The 21,058-nt window shown below is 46.3% G+C and overlaps 1 protein-coding gene across 1 annotated transcript in view; it reads right to left on the bottom strand.

The window, feature by feature from the left end:
- LOC144136249 (sulfide:quinone oxidoreductase, mitochondrial-like) overlaps positions 1-21,058 on the bottom strand; it is a 30,634-nt gene that overhangs the window by 3,506 nt on the left and 6,070 nt on the right. Inside the window, exons 2-9 of the mRNA XM_077668440.1 lie at positions 15,249-15,440; positions 14,674-14,844; positions 13,337-13,390; positions 12,243-12,437; positions 6,420-6,638; positions 5,368-5,554; positions 4,033-4,100; positions 1,428-1,606 (exon numbers count right to left, since the gene is read on the bottom strand). Of these exons, the coding sequence (XP_077524566.1) occupies positions 1,428-1,606; positions 4,033-4,100; positions 5,368-5,554; positions 6,420-6,638; positions 12,243-12,437; positions 13,337-13,390; positions 14,674-14,844; positions 15,249-15,440 (1,265 nt within the window). The remainder of the gene's footprint in view (positions 1-1,427; positions 1,607-4,032; positions 4,101-5,367; positions 5,555-6,419; positions 6,639-12,242; positions 12,438-13,336; positions 13,391-14,673; positions 14,845-15,248; positions 15,441-21,058) is intronic.

Raw genomic sequence — 21,058 nt, 5'->3', positions numbered from 1 at the left:
TGGACGAAGACAGGATCGAGGAGTGGCGGATCACAGGGCTTCGTGAACACCTAGCTGCGTACGACGCTCCGAATATATTTAACGCCGACGAAACAGCGCTTTTCTTTAAAGCACTCCCGGATAAGACGATCACCTTTAAAGGTGACCCCTGCACAGCAGGGAAAAGAAGCAAAGAAAGGGTCACTGTGCTACTTGCCGCCAACATGACGGGAACAGAGCGTCTGCCTCTCCTAGTGATCGGAAAGGCTCAGAAGCCAAGGTGCTTCAAGAACGCGCGGCGCCTTCCGGTTGAATACCAAGCCAACAGGAAGGCTTGGATGACGTCCAGCATATTTCAGTCCTGGCTTCATCAAATGGATCGGCGTTTTCGAGCTGAGAAACGGAAGGTCCTCATGGTTGTGGACAATTGCAGTGCTCACTGCAAGGTGTCGGGCCTGGAATGGATTAAGCTTGTGTTCCTCCCGCCGAATACAACCGCAGCCCTTTAGCCCATGGACCAGGGCATAATCCAGCATATAAAATGCAAGTACAGAAAGCATGTATTGCAGCGCATGCTTCTCTGTATGGAAGCTGGGAAGAAGTACGATTACGCTCCTCAGCGCTTTGAACATTCTGGCGCACGAATGGGCCAACACGCCTACAGCAGTTGTTGCGAACTGCTTTCGGCACAGCGGTTTTCTGCAACCGAACTGCGGTGTGGGGGAACTGCCGACAGAAGCAGCTGACGCAACCACAGAAGACGACAGCTGTTTCGACAGCGTTTTGCCTCCTGCCGTGCGGCTCGCGGATTACGTGTTGTCGCCATTGCCGGTCAGCTGACCGAGGACGAAATCATCCAAGAAGTGACAGGCGCCGACAACGACGATTCGTCGGAAGATGACGATTGTGAGCACCTGCCCCAAACGCCGAAGCGCACGGTGAAAGAAGCCGCAGAAGCCTTGTCCGTGCTGGAAGACTTCTGTGAACAAATTCCGGATGGTTCGCGTGCCGCGGAGCATCTGGCAGCTGTTAGAGCTATTGTAGCCGCTCAAATTCGCCCGAAAAAGCAGACGACGATAACAAACTTCTTTGCCAAATAAAGGTATGTCATGCTGGGGCAAATTTCATGTTTTTTGTGGTTCATTCGATATTTCGACGTTCGGTTAATTCGACAATTTTTCGCGGTCCCGTCAGTGTCGAATTAACGAGCTTTTACTACCTGCAGCCTTAGTGAGAAAGTGAATGGACTCAACCCAGTAAGCGCGACCATTAAAGAATCATAATTCGGTAACAAGATTGCAAAGGCTAACAGAAAACCTGCTTCACAGCTTTGGCTGCAATCTGAGGAGTCCATATTTCTGCCGCAGCAACTGTCGCACCTCCATTGTTGGTATCCTCAGCAACAACCGTAGTTAGCAGGTTTCGGCCTGACGCGGGCGCACGCTCACCGTAGGAACAGCGTCCAGTAGATGAAGGGCAGCATGTCCCTCTTCAAGTAAAACATACTTCGCCGCTCCTTGGCCTGGTTGAAGGGGAACGTCTCCAGTGGTTCCGCCTTTGAGTCGAACTCGGCCAGGATGCACTTGCTGTAGCTTGTTACCAAGGGACACGACGTGTAGCCGTTGTACTGCACAGCGAGAAATGGCTCGTCAAAGGTGGAAGCACTTCAGGCCGGGCATTAGTTATTTTATTAGTGCGCACTTCTCATGCCTAAATTAAACACCCGCAAGAACAGAACAGTGAACAGACGTACACAAAAAAAATAGAATGCGCACAAAGTCCGTTTTGTACTGAAATCAAGAAACGGAAGGAGTATTCAACGCAACAAAAACCAACTCGCCAGAAACAAAACAATTCAACATTATCTGTGCCAAGACTATAACCATGTAAGTCATAAGATTATAAGTTCTAACCCCCAAAATTCGGGGCCAAGGCACAGCCGCTTCTTGCAGCGATGTCATAGAAAGGTTCTCACTAAAGATTAGTGGTTATTTACATACATATCAGAGTGGTAATACATATAAGATAGGTAAAATAAGTAATACGTAGATATAAAATACAGAAGGAAGTCCCAAAGCTCAAGGCTTTAACGGGACGTCCTCTTAATGAATTTATCAGCATTTGCAAAACAATCTTCACAGAACAACAAAGGCAGCTGAATATTAACAAACAAAACAGAGCGAATAGAAGAATCATGAAAATCAAGAAAACTCCGTATTAGAAACCTGCATGCCAGCCTTTATCACCCAAAAACACACTGTGTGGAATTTACGAATTACGATAATACACCCTTACACATATGAAATCATTGAGGTAATGTTTTACAGCATTAGAGCAACGCCATTTTATTAATCCGGATAATAGTTTATAATTAGAGCAACAATGATGACTGTTCGAAGTGTCAAGGTGGTTTATTCTAAATTACTAATGATGCAAACTAAGTGGTGTGCGTCCCGTAGATTGTTCGAACGGTTGGTAATAAAAGTTATCGTCCTTGGCACGCCTTGTTTGGTTATTATTAATCATGGCTTCCTACTTAATACATTTGAGGTTATGGAGCCGCGTATTGCTTTGAAGAGCAAGGCTGCAAGAATGACAAAATTTTATTATGGTTAAGAAGTGAGAGTACGTAGGAAGAATAGGTTTTTATATAAACCGCCTAGTTTTCGATATTTCTAAGTCCATTTAGATCAGATGGGTACGTGTTTTCCCATAATGTGATGCAGTAATTGAAGTTACTATGAATAAATGTGCAGGATGATATTTAAGATTCTTGGCTGAGAAAAGGCCATGATTTTAGGCAATGTCTAATAGGGCGAGTGCACTGTTGTTTTAAATATGAGATGTGCGTAGTATATTTTCATTTGTATGGATAATGGTGTCATGAAAAGTGCATCTGCTAGCTGCTTCGATGGAATATGTGTCCTCGAGCCTTGTGATTGGAGCTAAATGCCGTGAATGTTGTTTTTGAAGGGTAAGAAGTTTTGATGACATCAGCGTAAAATGTCATCGACGCCGGTATTTAGTTTTGCTGTAATTTCAACAGATATAATAAATTATTGTATTCAGATTAGGCCTTGCGCGTAACACAAAGCAAAATTTGCGAAGCATAGCGCTCTAACAAAAAAATTCATGCAGAAATTATAGAAGATCATTACCTAAGCAAGCGAATAGCTTCCTTATCCCGCTGAATTATCCATGAATGTACGTGGATCGCTGAATTCCAACGCGCGTACAAGCAAGATTAGCGTTGACATGCTTTCTCGGTGCGTGAACGACGGCGCTCTTCCAATTCTCCTTTACTTTAGCAGACACCAACGCAACGCTCCTTCTTAGTACGAAGTGAACTGTCAATATTGCACACCGGACGCCAGAAATCACAGTCGTTCCCCTGTGGCCTCGATTGCTCCTCTCACTCCACCCCCTACCGAGACCGTTCCACTAGGCGCTCTCCTTTGCCTCTTGGTGACGTCATTCGTTCAGATGAAGAAAACTGCCACAGCAGCTAAAAAAAGCTATTCGCGTTAAAAATAAATTATCACGTTGAAATGAATCTAGAAAATAAATACGACAAAAGGTGAGGATTATCCCACAATGACATAAGCAGGAAAGAAGCCGACCGAGTGCATTAGTTATTAGTTAGAAGTTAGCGCCTTGCTATGTTGGTCTCGTTTCGTCCTTACATTTTGTGCATCGTACAAGCGTGATTTCCAACTCGCCTTACTGCCATTTGTGCGCGTAGTGTCATTAATAGCTTGGCGTTCAGAGTGCACCTGCATTAGGTGTTTTTCACGCGCTGCAGACAAAATGTTTGGCAGAGTGGTCCGCTAGCTCGTGCTCTGCTAGTTTTTTTTTTCTCTTGCATTCGAGCAAAGTTGCGGGATGTTTTTTCCGCATTTGTGATTACGCCGTTTATCATTAGCTGCAGCAGCACACACCGGGCGAATTAAAATCCATTTCAATGCCTTAATTTTACAGGTTCCTCCGGCTTGCACTTCTGATCATCGCTATTGTTGAAGATCATCACTGCGCGCCTTCTGTGCGCGAGCATACCTTATTGCTTGCTTCCTTGCCTTCCATGACCCTCGTAAGGTTCTTGCGCAGGATTCCGAGCTCTCCCGCTTTAAAAAAAAAAGAGTTTTTAGTGATGACAGGTAAAACGCTTTAATAAAGTCTGTCGGCGGTGAAGAGAGGCCGACAAAAAAACAGCACTGCAGAGGAGAAATTCGAATGCGAAATCTTTAGTCGGCCGAATAGCCCCTTTGTAAGCTTTAGAGTACTCGAAAGCGGCTACACCAGCACGCACACTTGGCAGCCGTCGATCGTGGTTCGCGGTGGTGGAACGTTCCAATGGCCCAAAACATCGCAGAAGCGGTCGTGCGTCGTTTCGATCTATCAGAAGCAATATCGTCGCTTCTTGCGAATCTACGCAAAGCAACTCACCTTGCGATAAGAAGAAGAAATTGGTAACGCCGTGTTTTAGCGGCAGCGTATAGAGAGCAGTGTTTCAAACAGTGTTCGTACTTAGTATCTTACTTTACAGAGCAGTGTTATTCTTTTAAGAATTTTTGCAAAGTGTTTGCAACACGCTCAGTTGAGATGAACAACGTTTTAAGAACTATACTATAATATTGCGCTTGTAACAATGCGAAGTAAACATGTACAAATCTCGCGGCAGGATATGTGTGTGTGTGTGTGTGTGTGTGTGTGTGTGTGTGTGTGTGTGTGTGTGTGTGTGTGTGTGTGTGTGTGTGTGTGTGTGTGTGTGTGTGTGTGTGTGTGTGTGTGTGTGTGTGTGTGTGTGTGTGTGTGTGTGTGTGTGTGTGTGTGTGTGTGTGTGTGTGTGTGTGTGTGTGTGTGTGTGTGTGTGTGTGTGTGTGTGTGTGTGTGTGTGTGTGTGTGTGTGTGTGTGTGTGTGTGTGTGTGTGTGTGTGCGTGCGTGCGTGCGTGCGTGTGTGCGTGTGTGCGTGCGTGCGTGCGTGCGTGCGTGCGTGCGTGCGTGCGTGCGTGCGTGCGTGCGTGCGTGCGTGCGTGCGTGCGTGCGTGCGTGCGTGCGTGCGTGCGTGCGTGCGTGCGTGCGTGCGTGCAGAGAATTCGTGATATGGCTGCACCCAGAAGCGACATCCAATGGCTCGAAAGGCAACCTACCCCTACTGATCTGGCTATGTGAGCGATAGAGTACTCTCAAGTGCCTCTGAGAAGAATTAAAACTTCTAAAGGCCTCGTGGCAGCCAATAAATGCCAAAAAACGCTCAACAAGCGTTCTCAGAGGAGAGTTGTAATTCGGACAAGCAGATGAGGCCAGCCTTCGAGCAGCTCCGATCCATCTTTGGCATCATCCCGTTCCGCCAGAGCTGCCACTGTCCTAGAAACGTGAGCGCCACTGACCTACGGCGGCGGCTGTCTTGGATGTGGGGACGTTGGTGCAGTCGCCGATGCCGAACACGTTGGGGTAGCGCTTGTGCTGCAGCGTCTCGCTGTCCACGTCCAGGAAGCCGGCTGCGTCGGCGAACGTGGGCCCCGTCTTGAGAGCCGCCGGCGCCGTCATGGGAGGCGTCACGTGCAGCATGTTGTACTGCACCGTCGCGAAAAGAGGATACTGATTGAAGCACAGCTAAATTAGAGGCCCGATCCACACGCGGACACTTAAACCTCACACCTAGTGTCGAAAACACGCTCAAAATTTTCATTAATTTCAGTTTCCTTGTCTTGTCGAAGGTATTGTGTGCCAACCATGCCATGGGCTCATTTCAACTTCAGCTCATTTGCTGGATCCTTGATAAGGTCGCACTACTGCCTCACTGAGATCGTCTCTTGGTAACATTTCTCGAACTGAATTTTGCAGACGACTCGTGAGAAATTGCACACAGCGGGTCCTCATGATTAGAATGGTGCATTTTGGGAACTCGTCGCCCCATTTCTGCTACTGCAAAATATTAGCATGTCAGCACAAAGGAACTAAAAAACGTAACCAAAATTCATATCTATCATTGTGATTTCAACTGATCACTCGTTATTAGAGGTTTTCTCCATGCGCCTGGTAAACGGTCTACAGGAAGGCATAGCACTGCTCAGTTTGCCTGCTTGGCACCACAACCAGTGATTTCTCTGCTCCATATTGGAACTCTACTGCGGTTGAAATTATTCTGATTAGCCGTTCGTCAGAAAAAGGCATTCACACGGACACAGCGTTTCTGCTAACCAGCGTTTAGACCAATCCAGTGCAAGCTCATTAAAGCATCCCGTATTTTACCGGCAATCAACTCGTCTTTTACTGCCAGACGAACACCAAAGTAGCCCTAAAAAAACGATAAAATAAATTTGTACTAAGACCTTTTTGAAATTTTTAGTGCATGTATACATGCACGAAAATAAAATAATTAACTCATAGAAGCATTGCTTCCATGAGTTAAATACGTACATGGCAGCAAACAGCATACCTTGAACGTAACGGTCTCCTTGGGATCGTCCTTGCTGTCAAGCAAGCGGAAGACGGCCTCCCTCCTAGCAGGGCGCACCTGGACCAGCTCGTGCCTGAGGTTGACGGCGATGTCCCGCTCCTTGACTACCTCCCACAGGGCGTCCGCGTATTTAGGCACCCCGAACAGCACGCCCAGAGGCGTGTTGAACATGATTTTCACCTTGTCACGCCGCCCGGCCTGTGCATAGGGCATGGCAAAGTTCGGACACAGGCTGGCTGCTAGCGGGCTAGATTCATCTTCGTGCAACAACTCAAAGCGTAAACTGGGTCCCAGGCCCAGATATGTCTGAGCCCTTCGTTTAATGTCTGTGAGCTGGGCTATATTAAGGCGAAAGCATTTAATGGCTCATACTCGCGGTGACCGTACGTCCGTTACATCCTAGGTCACGTGACCGTGTCCGTCTGTTACATCGCCACCTAGGTGACGTGACCTCGTCACGTGATCACAACCGGACCTGTAAAATTGGGGCCTTGGCACGTGCCGGAAATCTTAACTCGGGAACTAAAAAGGTTAAGGTAAAACTTCTGAAGAATGGTCGCTTCAGATGGAGGAGGACTGCACGCAACCCGCAACCCGGCGAGGGAGCAGTGTCCAGTTACCGTCACAGTCTTTCGGTAGGGTGAAATGCCAACCTGGAGTGAATCGCATGTGGCACTGCACAGAATTCCAACCCACCTGCTACCTCCCACGCGTATGCCGAGCTACCTTAATCACTACGACACAGCCCTGGTGCTGGTACAAGGATTAGTTAAGATTTATACACAGTGATGATATTGAATGATAATGAATTCTAGCGTGGCAAATTCAAATCAGAGCAATGAGTCGCAAACGGCTTTCGCCTTCCCGCACTTATGAGACATTTAAGTGCCTGCAATAATTTTTTTATTTCTTCTTTTTAATTGCCCACACTAAGTTATGTCCTGGTCATCACTGATTGACAATGGCCAACAGCAAACTTTTGTTTTTATTTGAGAAGTGAACCATGAGGCATAAGTTGAGAAATGGAGAATGGAATGCAGGAGACGGAAAGTTAAAAGGAGTGAAGTTCAGCTTCGCCGAAGTAGTCGTAGAGGTTGCCGTTGTGGTGCCTGCATGTCCATTGTCCACTTCTCATAATCACATTCGCGGTTGCACCCCAGGTCCACCTCCCTGAGGGGCCGTTTTCTAACAGGAGACGTTGCTGGGCACGTCCGCTACAAGTGTCGCACATCACAAATGTCCGGTGCGCCACAGTGAAAGCACCTGTCAGTTGCTGGCAGATCATCTTTTTCACGCCACGTACCGATGACGGAGAGATGGAGTCAGAGCCGCCCCTGCGCAGATCCGACGCAGTAAGACTAGGGGGAGAGGGTGCGAACACAGAGGAATTAGAGCGCATGTTCTCTGGCGCCGAACTTGGGAACCGGAAACATGGAACAGGAACGGATCTGGGGGAGAGGGGAAGGTGGCGGGTCGTCTGATGTGTCAAGGTGTGTCATAGCAGCCACTTGAATGTTATGTGGATCCTGAGCATGGCTCCGAATCCAGTGTAGTTGCACAGGACATGGGTACTTTACGCAGAGCACATTAACGGAATCTGTAATGTGCGTCGAACAGCCTTAAGCTGTTTAAGGGCGACGAGGGAGTCTGTGTAAACATGAACCATATTGAATGTGGGAACGAGCAGGAGGGAAGCAATGGCATTGCAAATGGCTTGAAGTTCCAATGCCAGGGGAGTGCACGTATCCGCAGTACATGTCGAACGAGAGTCAACGTGTGGATGTGAACAACTATACGCAGCAGTAACTCCCAGCTCTGTAGTATGTGATGTATCAGTATACAATATGGACCCTTCAGGCAGATGAGCGGCTGATACCGACGGAGAAACAGTAGGGTGATTGTCTGTGAGCTGACAGTACAATCACGGAGGGGGTGTCTTTAAACGATGAAGTTGTAGAGGCTGTTTGCGAGCTGCTTGCCACCCGCTGGTCGATGATTTCACTGAGTGTATTGTGGTCGGAATACTCCTGAAGCACGGTATGGGTGTTAGACGGGAGAGATGTGTTTAGGCGCGCATAGCCTCACGATTGATAGTGTCAAGGGAGTTGCACTGTCTGCGGGTGAGACGTTGAAATTGTGCCTGCCATATTGTCCGTGGCTGGAGGATACAGCGCAGATGATGGCGGGCCGTACGAGCACGTGCGCCGCAAGCGCGTATACGACGAATCAGGTCGTATACGACGAATCAGGCCTGCAGTAGCGTGAGCCAATTAACGCGTGGCTGTCACCCACAACTTAAACGTACCGGTTCGAAAGCTTCTGGACAGCACGACCACTTGCGAAAATGTACGGACGTGCCCCCTACCGCCTTCGCGTTTCTTGTCCCGACGCGTACTAATGCCAACGGGCAGTTCCTTGCGTTTTCAAGCATGGCAATTTATTTGCCCGACGCCTGTCGGTGCACAGAAAGTGGTGGAAGGACTGTCGCCAGCACTGCATGCATTTGGTTTGGCTCCGCCGTGCGTTGAAGTAGCGGCGATCGAGCTGCAACGTGCGAGCTGCTGGGTTATTAGCGGCATCAGCCAATGCCGCATCAAGTGCCCAAGCAACTGTAATTTGCAATTTTAAACTCAAGGACTTCGCTGCCAGGAACTTCCCGCAAATAAACGCTCACGCAGGCTGCCACTGGCCGTGGATCTTTGTAAGAATGTCTGAAGGCTTCCGAAATTTCAAAATGGCGTCTTAAGACGGTTTTCTTCAAACTTTTTCATCACAGCGGCTTCAGATCTTCTCTACAACGCATCATTTCATATTTTTTTTTTAATTCACAGCACATGTTGGTCATCGACGTAATTTTTTATCATTGGCCAGGTTTATTTACTACGGTTGCAGCTAATCGTGTACAAGCTATGGTCGTCCAGTCCAGGCAAGCCTCCTAGCCTCGTCACTATGCTTCTGAGTTTCTGCCACTTCTGGCTATGTTTTATTTCCAGCACATTATTACTTTCCTGTACTTTTTACCGCCTCCTTAGCCTATGTCACTGGGAGGCCCCGTTGAAGTCTACAAACGTGTTTGCTAGACATTAAGCCTTATGCGCTGTGGTTCGCCATCAACATCATCAGTCTAACTATGTATACTGCAGGACAAAAGCCTCCCACATCTCTCAATTAAAGGGGCACTCAGGACAAATAGAAGTAAGGTTGTTTCGATAGGGTGCCGCTGTCTAATCATAAGGAAACCACTCTAACCGAAAATGGTTCTTTAACAATCTAGAAAAGACAAAAAGAAAACAAAGTACAAGTGTCGCCGTCACAGGCCGGTTTCGCAAACAATGCGTACGTCGACGCCGATTTTTGGGGCGCACGCCCCGAGGCTACACTGCACCGGCATCCACTTCGAAACGGTGGAAACATGTCTTTTTTCGGCAAGGACGTCACTAGTTTCAATCGACTGGCGGGAAGATTGATAAATCTAATTTCCTCGGCGCTAAATGCGTCTTTTTGCTGCCGGACAAACGTCAACATAGCCGTAAACAGCCAGAGAATCAATTTCTACTGGGGGCGCTGCCCTCAGTGCTCCTTTAGCTCTATCCTGTGCCAGCCTCCGGTCACCTTATTCCGGCGAACCTCCTAATCTCATTCGTCCACCTGATTTTTTGTTGCCCTCTGCTATGCTTGCCTTTTCTTGGAATCCACTCCATCACTCTTGAAGACCACCGCATGTCATGCCTTTTCGCATTACATGCCCTGCACATACCTGTTTCAGTATGGTTTGGTTTATGGGGATTCAACGTCCCAGAGCGACGCAGGCGATGAGGGTCGCCGTAGTGAAGGGCTCCGGAAATTTCGACCACCTAGGGTTCTTTGACGTGCACTGACACCGCACAGTACACTGGCCTCTAGAATTTCGCCTCCATCGAAATTGGACCGCCGCGGACAGGATCAAACCCGCGTCTTTCAGGCCAGCAGCCGAGCCCCATAACCAACTGAGCCACCGCGGCGGCTATACATGCCTGTTTCTTCTAGATACCTATTAGGATGTCATTGCCTGCCGTTTTTTCCCTGACCCACTCGGATCTCTTCCTGTCGATTAACGTTACACCTAAATTGCCCTTAAAAAACCCACTGTGTTGTCCTCAGTTTAAGTTCAACCCTTTCCGTTCTGCCCTATAGCTGAGTGCCGCTAAGATTCAGCTGTTATATACTTTCTTTTTGACTGATACTAATAAATTGCAATTTATGATCTCAGAGTATCTGCAAAAGGCACTCCATCCCATTCTTATTTCACTCTCGCGGCCCAGATCCGCAGCCGCCACCTGTCTTGACTGGACGTATTCCCTTACCTCTTCTAATCTTCGCTGCTTGTTGTAAACTGCTGTTCTCTTTCGAGGATGCTGAACGTTACTTTAGTTTTCTGCTTATTAATTTTTAGACCCATCGTTCTCTTTTCCCCGTCTAGGTCCTCGATGAAGCTTTGCAATTCGTCCCCTACCTAACATAGTAAGGTAATGCCGTCAGCAAATCACATATTGTAAACGTATTCTAAAAAGCAAATAAAAGCTGTTAGTGCAAGAAAAGTTTTCTGGAAAGCTTTCTTTTGTAGCCATATGGCTGCGCTTGGGTGCATGCCTGTGAGTAATTATTCCCTAATTAAGATAATGTTAGCGCTCTTCCAAGCTTATGGTACGGTCGAGGTCATGAGGCATTGCGTATACAGTGTGGCTAGGTTTTCTAGCACAATCTCTCCTCCGTCCTTCAAAATATCTACAATTACCTGACCCTCACCAGCTTCTTTACCCCTATGGCTTGCTTGTAAGCTTCCTCTACTTCCACCTTTGTTACCGGCAGGCTGTCCAACTTCTCTGCACTACTGCTTCTGTAGGACAGACATCCCGATTACTTTGGCTACTGTATAGACCTGTGTAGAACTCCTCGGCTACCTTAACTATCTAATGCACATTGGTAATGATACTACCCTCCTTGTCTCTTAGCGCGCACACGTTATTTTTGCCTATGGCTAATTTTCTTTTGACCGCCTTTAGGCTACCTGCGTTCTATAGCTCTTACTCGATTATTTGCATATTATACTGCCTTATGCGGGTTATCTTACGCTTAATGATTAACTTTGACAGCTCTGCCAGTTTTCTCTATGGGGTTAGGGGGCTTTCATGCCTCAGGCGTTTTTTAATCACGTTTTTAATCTTTCGTCGCCTAAGAGAAATTACCAGTAACCTATCTAGCTACTCTACGCTCTACTTCTACTGTGCACTCCGTAATGATATTTTTCAAATTGTCGTTTATTGCTCCAGCACTAACGACGTCGTCCTCGACTAAGCAAAATATCTGTTCAGCGGTAAACGTCGTCAGGTTCAGTTTCCTGGTGATGATTATAGATTTTTATGACTCAAGGGCACCTATGGCTAAAGAGCACCATGGCACAAAAGATCTTCGATTGCTCAAGGTAGGGTCAAATACCGAGGTTCAGTTTCCTGTCCTTTATTGAGCTCCTCAAATGTAATGGGGCACTGCCAAATCTACTATCGTACGTGCCGCCGCCTACACCTCGTAGGTTTTAAAGACATGGGCACAGAAGATGTCCTGAATAGCGTTTCGCAACAGGTATGAACAAAACCTCTCCTTAAAGGAATTTTAAGTGCTCCAGTTTAGTGCCCCCACTAAGAAAAAGACAAATAGTCAGGGAAAGGCACATATTAAGTAAAAGGTACAATTCACAAACATGGGTGCAGCCATGTTATCCTGAGCACCAAGCTTTGGAGAGATCCAAAGAAGTACGGCACAAACCTTTCGGAGGTCGGCGTCTGTCAGGTACATAATTTTCTGCGCCGCACCAGGGCACTTGACAGGCGTGGCTGGGTAAGTGAAGATGGCGTTGCCTTCCTTCAGCTCCTGCATGGCCTGGTACGTCTTGGTGACCGTGTCGTACGAGTAGTTGGAGCACACATACGGTGTCTCCAAGCCTTCGACCAATCCGTCCACCTGGCACACAAAGACGAGCAAACATACTTGCGGTGCCTCTCCACAAAAACATGTAAAGCCTTTTGAGTCCTTTCAGAATTACTAATAAAGATTGCAAAATATGTGGGCTGGATTGTAGAAGTACAATGTTCTCTCAGCTCCTTCGGGAATCCGGCGTGTACCTTTATCTGCAGAATACTACTTTATACCAAAGGCATGCTGTCGCAGTAATATATATATATATATATATATATATATATATATATATATATATATATATATATATATATATATATATATATATATATATATATATATATATATATTAGCTCTAAACCAACTTTCACAGAACATTGCAACACGCGAGGGCTTCATCAAACTCCTGTTAACACTAGAAGCATAAAAGGCCCCTCTTAACCCACATTACAGAATATCCAGGCATCCACTTAAAGGGAAACTGAGGACAAGTCAAGCCATTTACTGTTCCCGGTAAAAATTGATTCTTTCCCTCTTTCTGCCTGTGTTTAGATTTGTCCGCCATCAAAAGATGCATTTCTGGGCAAAAAACTAGCTTTTAAATTCTTCCCGCCAGTCGATTCTAATTCGTTACACATTTACAGTAAAGGACAGATTGCGACCGTATTGAAGTCAATGGGGGTGCAGCGTAGCCTCTAGCGTGTGCAAGTCCCACTCAAGTGCGCATGTGATTACGCCTGTGCTGGTTATCCTATTCAGGAATAATAGGTCACGTATGCAGTGACATCCCCCCTCAGTGCTTAGAATAGAGCTCCTGTCGCTTCAATTGAACACTAACCTCATACCCATTATTCTCACTTTTCCAAGCCGTACTGCTTGAATGGCAACTAGCAATAGGACTGCATTGCTTTTACCAATGATATTCGAAGACCTTGCGCACTTACCAAGCCAAAGCGCACTTCAATCCCCATGGCAACGACAAGGAAGTCGTATTTGATCTAAGAGAAAAAGCAAACAAAAGTAGTAGCGTGAATAAACAAGAAGCGCGCCTTAACAATGGCACTGACCTGCTTTGAGCAGCATGCAGTAGAGTATCATGCTACTTTTGAACAACAAGAAAAGATTGCAGAAACACACTTGTTGGTACCGATGTGTTCGAATAGGGAAAGAAAAAAGACAAGCACCCATAGATAAGGCGCAGAAAAACGTCCGGAGCGGCGGCGTTCGTTCCATGTCTCCTTTTGCGCCGCCTTCGTGTTACATTCGCGAATCAAGGCACCGGCTCTTGAACCATACGTTTATACCAATGCTGCTGAGTATATTTTTTCCTTCAAGGAGACGAAACGCCGTGGCTTAAAGTAATTGCACTTACCAAGACAGGTCGAAACTATCACCTGCATTTTGATGTCGCGGTTGAATATTTCTAACGCATTGAAGCGACTGAGGATCGCAGAAAAAAAAATATAGATGATTTAAAATTTACTGCACCTGGAGATATCAGCTTCTTCGCTGGCCTGTCGAATGCAAGCACACAATACATTTTGCTGGGTTAATGTTAACGGGCTAGCACTGATGTCGTCATGTATATATATGTGTGTTTAAAGAAAAAGGCCTTCGTTTCAGATATAATAGGTCGAGATAGGGTTCTGTTTCAGGATACTTTTAAAAAATCCAAATACCAAATATTGAGCCCTCCACAACCAGCGACTGTCAGAATTTATATACCGACAACAAAAACGAACTTTGGAGCGTTTTTAAATCGATACATTAATACAGATCCCATTACGCCTTCACAAACATTAAGTTCATAAAACCTCGAATACGAACTGCGTATGGAATGTAAATAGTTCCATGGCAAATTCCCCATCTTTTGAACAGTTACCCTGGCACACATGATATAATAGATCATTCATCCTTTTTGTTCACTTTCAGAAAAAAAGCTAAATTGTACTTTGTGGAGCTTATGTACATATTTCTGACTTGTATGTCACCTTTTGCTTCGGCTCCACGGCAAAAAATGCTGTATTTTTTTAACTTTCAATAATTTTCAAATAGATATCAGCGTCAAGACCTCAATTTCACTGGCAGCCAAGAATGTATCCATCTTTTACTTGTGCAGTTCCGGCAAAAGTCCTGTCTTGTGGAACCGCGAGAAAAGGCCGGTTTAATTTAGAAGACCGAAATACCGAAGCACATGTGCTATATGCGAGCTGCGGTCAACTTGTATGTTTTGCAGAGAAGCATTTCAGAAGACAAAGCCAGTGTCATTCCTGGCGCCCACCTTGATGCCCTGCTTGGTGACCACGGTGTTCTCCTGCGGCACGAACGCCTCTGCCGCGTCCTGGATCCACTCGGCCTGCCTGGGCATCACGTCCGCCATGGGTCTGACCGAGTCGGATACTTGCTTGATGCCGCCGCCCACGAGCGTCCAGAGCGGCTGGTAGCAGTGCGCCTTCCGAAAAGAAAGAGTTACACCTCTCTCGCAGGCAGCTGTCAGCAAACCGGCCAAATACTTTGCAGCCCTCCACAGTGAGTGCACCTCGAAGAACCGGTGCGATAACATACTCTGCCTTGCTTTGAACATGCATTAGATACGACGCATTTTCAATGCAGTGACAGTAATGTTATGTCCAGGAGCACGCCAGTTACGACGTGCACGGAATTACCAGTGCGAGCTAACGACTGCCACTAGAGGCCGTGTTTTTTTCGCATTTTTCCGGCCATCGATGTACGCCAGCGTTCTGGCTGTCTGTTGGACTCCCAGTAATTTCTTTCCCAGCGGCAGAGTGCAACAGCCGCTCGTGCACAGCGGCGAGAGTTCCACGAAGCGAGCTTGCAGCCGAAGCAACTGCTTACATCTCGGGGCTCCAGCACGCAGACCTGTCCCTTGCCGAGCTTGGAGGCGAATTTGGCGGCCGTGGCGATTCCACCCGACCCCCCGCCGACCACGAGCAGCTTGTAGCTCTTCGCTCCGCCATCCGCCGCCGCCTTGGTGCTGTACAGGCGGGCCTCGCGTAAGATGCGCCACAGGGCTGCGCGAGGGACCATCTGCACAAGAGAAACACAAAATAGACCGCCTTGCATGGTGAAACAAACAAGCGACGCCGTTATATCCGTAGCTCCGTAATTAAGCGAAGAAATCACGATCCACAGCCAGCAATGACGTGGGCGGGTCTTCATTCCCTGTGACTTCTCTTTTGCTTTAGGGAAAGCAAGAACACCCAGTGCGACTCTCAGGCGGTTGAAGAAGATATTCCACAAATGCACGCAGTATGTGAAAAATGAAGTGTACCTTTGTTTATAAGCTTGTCGGCTGGGTAAAGAAAAAAAATTGAGCGCAAAAGTTGACATCAGAGCCAAAGTTCAAGAAATATTATACAACGTTGTTACTTGAGAAATGCGACTTGCCTATCAAAATCATACAGAAATGGCCCAAGAGCTTATTTTTTTTACGCCAGAAAGCGGTCAAGACTGACATAAATGGCAATAAGCAATGTGGCTAAACAACTCCGGAATAAATTTGTACCACGCCAATATTTAATGAGCGCTCATCAGAGATATAACAGTTACACGGAGGTGTATGTCTCCTGTTTCTTTATAACCTCTTAATTTTTTTTTGCTTGAATGAGTTCACAAGTTTCCCCCTCATGTAAACATTCGCACTACAAAACCAGTGTAAGTACAGCGCGGTGAAGGGCTGACAGCCGCATGTACTTTGTTTCTGCATCCTTTTTACTTATAAATGCTTATAGACGCCATTAGCACGCTTGAGCCGAAGCCTTCGCAAGGTCTCGACCAAAAGCAGTCTGGTGAGCCCGGAAGCGATTTTCGCCTTCTCTTATCCAGTTGTGTACTGGTACCTCGCTTGTCGGGCTATGAGTCCATCAGCCTCGCATCCGTAGGAGATAGAGAATTTTTTTATTGTGGAGCCCTGCATGCGCACGAGGACAAAGGACACTGCACTAGGAAGGACAACAATGAGCCCACACTGTGTCAGCATACCGGACGCTGATGTACACTACGTTTTATAGCTACTTTATGCCTGATCATATTTTACAGTGCAAGGTGAGCTACAAGTGTTTCAAGATTTATGTTTCAAACATGCATGGCTGATATTTGTATTAGAAGATGCCAGCCTGAGCTGGGGAGCCCCGAAGCGCAGCTTTTGTTATGGAGTGCGACACCAGAAAGGAGCAAGTGGAAACTCTAATGAATAAAGATGTGCAATTCTGGGTATTCATTCAGACACTGCCACCAAAGAAGCCAGATATAATCGGCTTCGAGGATCTTTATCGCAGACTATTTACAGTATGATTGCGCTAACAGTACAACGGACGAAATGAAGAGGAAACAGGGCGTGCGCAGAGCACACAATTTGGTGTCCGTTTTCTTTGCTTCCGTCTGTAGTCCCGTTAGTACAAATCTACCAAAAAGAATTGGGGCCAGCTTACGATGTTACATCTTAGTGCAGGCTACGCGGAGTCTGGCAGAAGCACAAAAGTCTGAGGTGTGCTGAGGTGTGCTGGGAGGCTACAGGGGAAAGCGTTACTGTTTCCTTTGTCAGTGATTTGCATAAATAATATCTTGTCAGCAATAAGTGTCATCCCGCCTTTGCTGCACCACGCACTGATATTAAGTTGGTAACAATTGAGTAAAACCTCATCTTCTGGTGGCTTCATTTCATTAAACAAAACACAAGCATCAGCAACACTAATTTTAACAGGATGAGGATGCTGTAATTGAATTGTTATTTCCAAATGAGCCAGATACACCTAAACAGGAACTGAGAAGAACGCGAAAGTGTCTTATCCACATAAACTTAGCGCGACCCGAGCTGTTATATGATATGCTTTCAATCTAAGAAAGATACTCTACACAACCATGTGCTGAAAAATTATGCAAATGATTTGGTCAAAATCAGCATGTAAACTATGCATTAGGCTCTTCTTGATGTCAAACTAGATTTGGCCCGGTTTTCTTCCGAGAACTTCGTTTCTGCATTAGTAATTCAAGCTCTGCTTATAAAAATGGAGAATGATTATGCTGTAAATTCAGCAAAAAAAGCAGTTATAACATTCCTTGTGCGCAAACAGGGTCACTCCTGCACCTCAGCAACATAGTAAAGTGAGTGTAAAGAGCAGGCTTTTGTCACACACGTTGATGACAGGCTTTTAGTGCTCCCGCTTGTGCAAGAAAGAAGAAAAATAGCTAGAATATATTGCATCTAAAACTTACTGCTTCACTGCAGCATCCTGAATCCATGATCAGAAGCGAAACGGTAAAATCAGACAACACAACCGTTAGTCTTGTCAACCACTGCCACTTCGCTAGTAATAATAGGGGTATCAATAACTAAGGGTATCAATAAATAAATTAATTAATTAATGAAGCCAGTGCCAATTAACCCTACCAAACCCTTAAACTTTCAGTGCAGCAGAGGCGCATTCGTGTTTCGTTGGCGAAGGGGATAATTATCCCTTCGTTACTGTAGTTTTTTTTTCGTTTTTTTTTTCGGGGGGGGGGGGGGGGGGCTTCACATCTTCCGCTGATTTCTTCATATCCTACGGAGTCGGTCGTAAAGTAGCCCTGGAGAAGGACTAAATGAAACCGCGCTAGAAACATCCCACGCTGTTAGGCTAAAGCAGAAAAAAAAAGGATTTAATTGGCTCATTTTTTATCTGTACATCAGGAGGATCTACCTCATTTTTATTTGAAATAAGATTTTCGCGCAGGTTTGTAGACCTTACGGGGCAACTTTCGTTTTCATCGTTTTCCCTAGAGAAAGATGCATGGATTTGCTCATTACGCAATAATCTGACTTAGTTTCAGTTTCGAGATTTGATTCATTTCGAAAAATAAACTCCTCTATTGTCTCCAATTAAGTTGAAAAATGTTCAAGAATATCAACAAGTACCAGCAGGTAGTAAACAAAAAACAACCCTGGAAATGCGCATATCCTGGTGTTCTTATGATGATTATGGATGATTATGGATTTTTATGGCGCAAGGGCAGCTATGGCCAAAGAGCGCCATGTCACAAGGTATTTTTTTCTTTTTCTCAAGGTGGGGTCAGAGACCCATTTCCCAAGCATTGTATTACCGGTGGGTACCCGGCGGCACTGGGGATCGAACCCCGCACCTCCCGCATACGAGGCGGATGCTCAACCACTTGGCCACCGCTGCGGTCTCCTGGTGTTCTTGATTTGTGTCGTGCTCCACCTAGCTAGTCGTTTTCAACCACATCGCACTCCAAAAAAAGTGTGAAAAGTGGAGCGCATATCAATAAGGACGCTATTTTTGATCAAATTTAACTTCTGATGTCAATGGCTTCATTTATTGTTTTTTTTTATCCGCATATAGCACACTTGGGTCAAAAGGATTAACGCCAATAAGTGTGTCGATGGGTTTTACCGCCATCGATAACACGCATCCTATACTACTCGACTACTTAAGCGGTCTCCGGCGCGGGGTTACGTTTTGCGTGTCACCAGACAAAAGAAAATCAGTTTTTCACACACTAGCCTCGACTTTAGCCTCATGTTCATTAAATTGGCAAGTACTCGAAATTTCGCTAAATTCGGAATGCATTTAAAAGTTATCCGTGAACAGCGCTGTCCATTCTAGAGGTACAGGTTCCCTCGGGAGAATTATAGCTAAAGCGCACGGTGGTGTACATGTGATGTACTGGAAGGCAACCGAGGTAAATTGCTAACCAAATAAAGAATACTTGTAATCTTTCAATTGTTATTTGCATTGGCCAATTCCTCCAGGATTAATAAATTTATTTGTGCATGGTCAGGCAAACTGGAACAATGAAAAGCATAGATGAATGAAGACATACGCGTGTTACGATCCGCTGCAACAAATACCAGCTGACTGGCTAGCGAGGCAACGGATAAAAAATTTTCCCCGCGAATCCGCGTCCGGCAAACTTTTGTCCATGACAGCATATTGCTGCATAGCCGGGAAGCATTACTGTTGGGGAATGAGGTGACAAAGAGGAAACACGGCCCACGAGGAAGCGCGAAAAATACTGATCGCAAAAAAAAAGAACAGAACTTGCAGCAAGCTAGATGAATTTCAATGGAGGTCTTGCTTGTCGCGCAGAACCTATCTTGAAAAAAAATTGGAGGGGACACTTAAGAAGAGAGAGATGAACGGAAAGGCAGGAAGGTTAACTAGGCGCCGCCCAGTATGCTACCTTACACGTGGGAAGGGGAACGGAGGGTGAGATAGAAAGGGGAGAGAGGAAAGGGAGATCAGTTTTCCACAAGAACACTTAATAATAATAATTGGTTTTGGGGGAAAGGAAATGGCGCAGTACCTGTCTCATTTATCGTTGGACACCCGAACCGCGCCGTACGGGAAGGGATAAAGGAGGGAGTGAAAGAAGAAAGGAAGAAAGAGGTGCGGTAGTGGAGGGCTCCGGAATAATTTCGACCACCTGGGGATCTTTAACGTGCACTGACATCGCACAGCACGCGGGCGCCTTAGCGTTTTGCCTCCATAAAAACGCAGCCGCCGCGGTCGGGTTCTAGCCCGGGAACTCCGGATCTGTAGCCGAGCGCCCTAACCACTGAGCCACCGCGGCGGACACTTAAGGACATTTAAGGTCCACTTTAAGGGTATGACGCGAGAGCGTAATGTGTAAAGTCCCATATATGCAGACGGTCATTCTCTACATTCATAGATCCTTGGGACTACTCATACCCCTCCTGGCGAAGTGGTGCAGCGGTTAAGCGATGCGCCACTGGCCTGCGATGGCAGGTGCTCCCAGTGGTGGGCCTTGTGCGGGCCAGGTTGCTGTTCGCGAGCGACCAATAATTCATTTAACTGCCACCTGCCCCGGTGGGCAGTTTGCTCACTATCCGGTGAGCAGATTGTGATGACCTCGCAAGGTCACGTGACCTAGGTGGCCCACCTGCATCCTAGGTTGTTCTCTGGCGATTACCTGCCAGAGCCAAGCCCGTGACTTTTCTATCACAACGGCGACACTGGGTTTTGTGTAGAACGAGGCCTTTAACGATATTGCGTTAAAAATCTTAGGCGATCCTCGGCGGATAGTTTGAATGCATAAGCACTCAAATGTTGGTCATATACGAGATTTACAGACTAGAGACATATATCCAAATGAAGTACACTGAGGTTCGTTATGTACGAGGTCACGATACGAAAGTTCGTTATAACATAGGTGGCATACTTTAAGTTCTTTATATCCGAGGTCAACACTAAAAAAATCTTATATCCAATGTGGCGTACTAAGGTTCGTTACATGCTAGTTAGTATACAAAGGTCGTTCATAGCCCGGCGAGCAGGTTGCCACCTGTCACTAGTTACTGACAGACGGCGCTCTTCATTTCCGCTTGCACTGACCCTTCCAATGCGAACGCTTTATTAAAACAACGTTTTATCTGAATAAGTCAGTGAGCTTGGGTGCACAGAAAAATTTATGAAGACGATGACTTAATAGCACAAGGGCATCTTTCGAAAAAGAGCGCCATGACACAAGGTACTTACTTCTACACAAGGTGGGATCATTATCATCATCACCACCAGCCTGACTACGCCCACTGCAGGGCAAAGCCCTCTCCAATATACAGGGTGTCCCAGCTAACTTTAGCCAGGGTTTAAAAATATGCCGCGGCTGTCTACGAAATGCGACCAAAT

Source organism: Amblyomma americanum, chromosome 6 (assembly GCF_052857255.1).
Source record: "Amblyomma americanum isolate KBUSLIRL-KWMA chromosome 6, ASM5285725v1, whole genome shotgun sequence".
NCBI classification, from domain to species: Eukaryota; Metazoa; Arthropoda; class Arachnida; order Ixodida; family Ixodidae; genus Amblyomma; species Amblyomma americanum.
The sequence above is the reverse complement of the archived record's forward strand: the minus strand, read 5'-3'. Positions and strand labels throughout refer to the sequence as shown.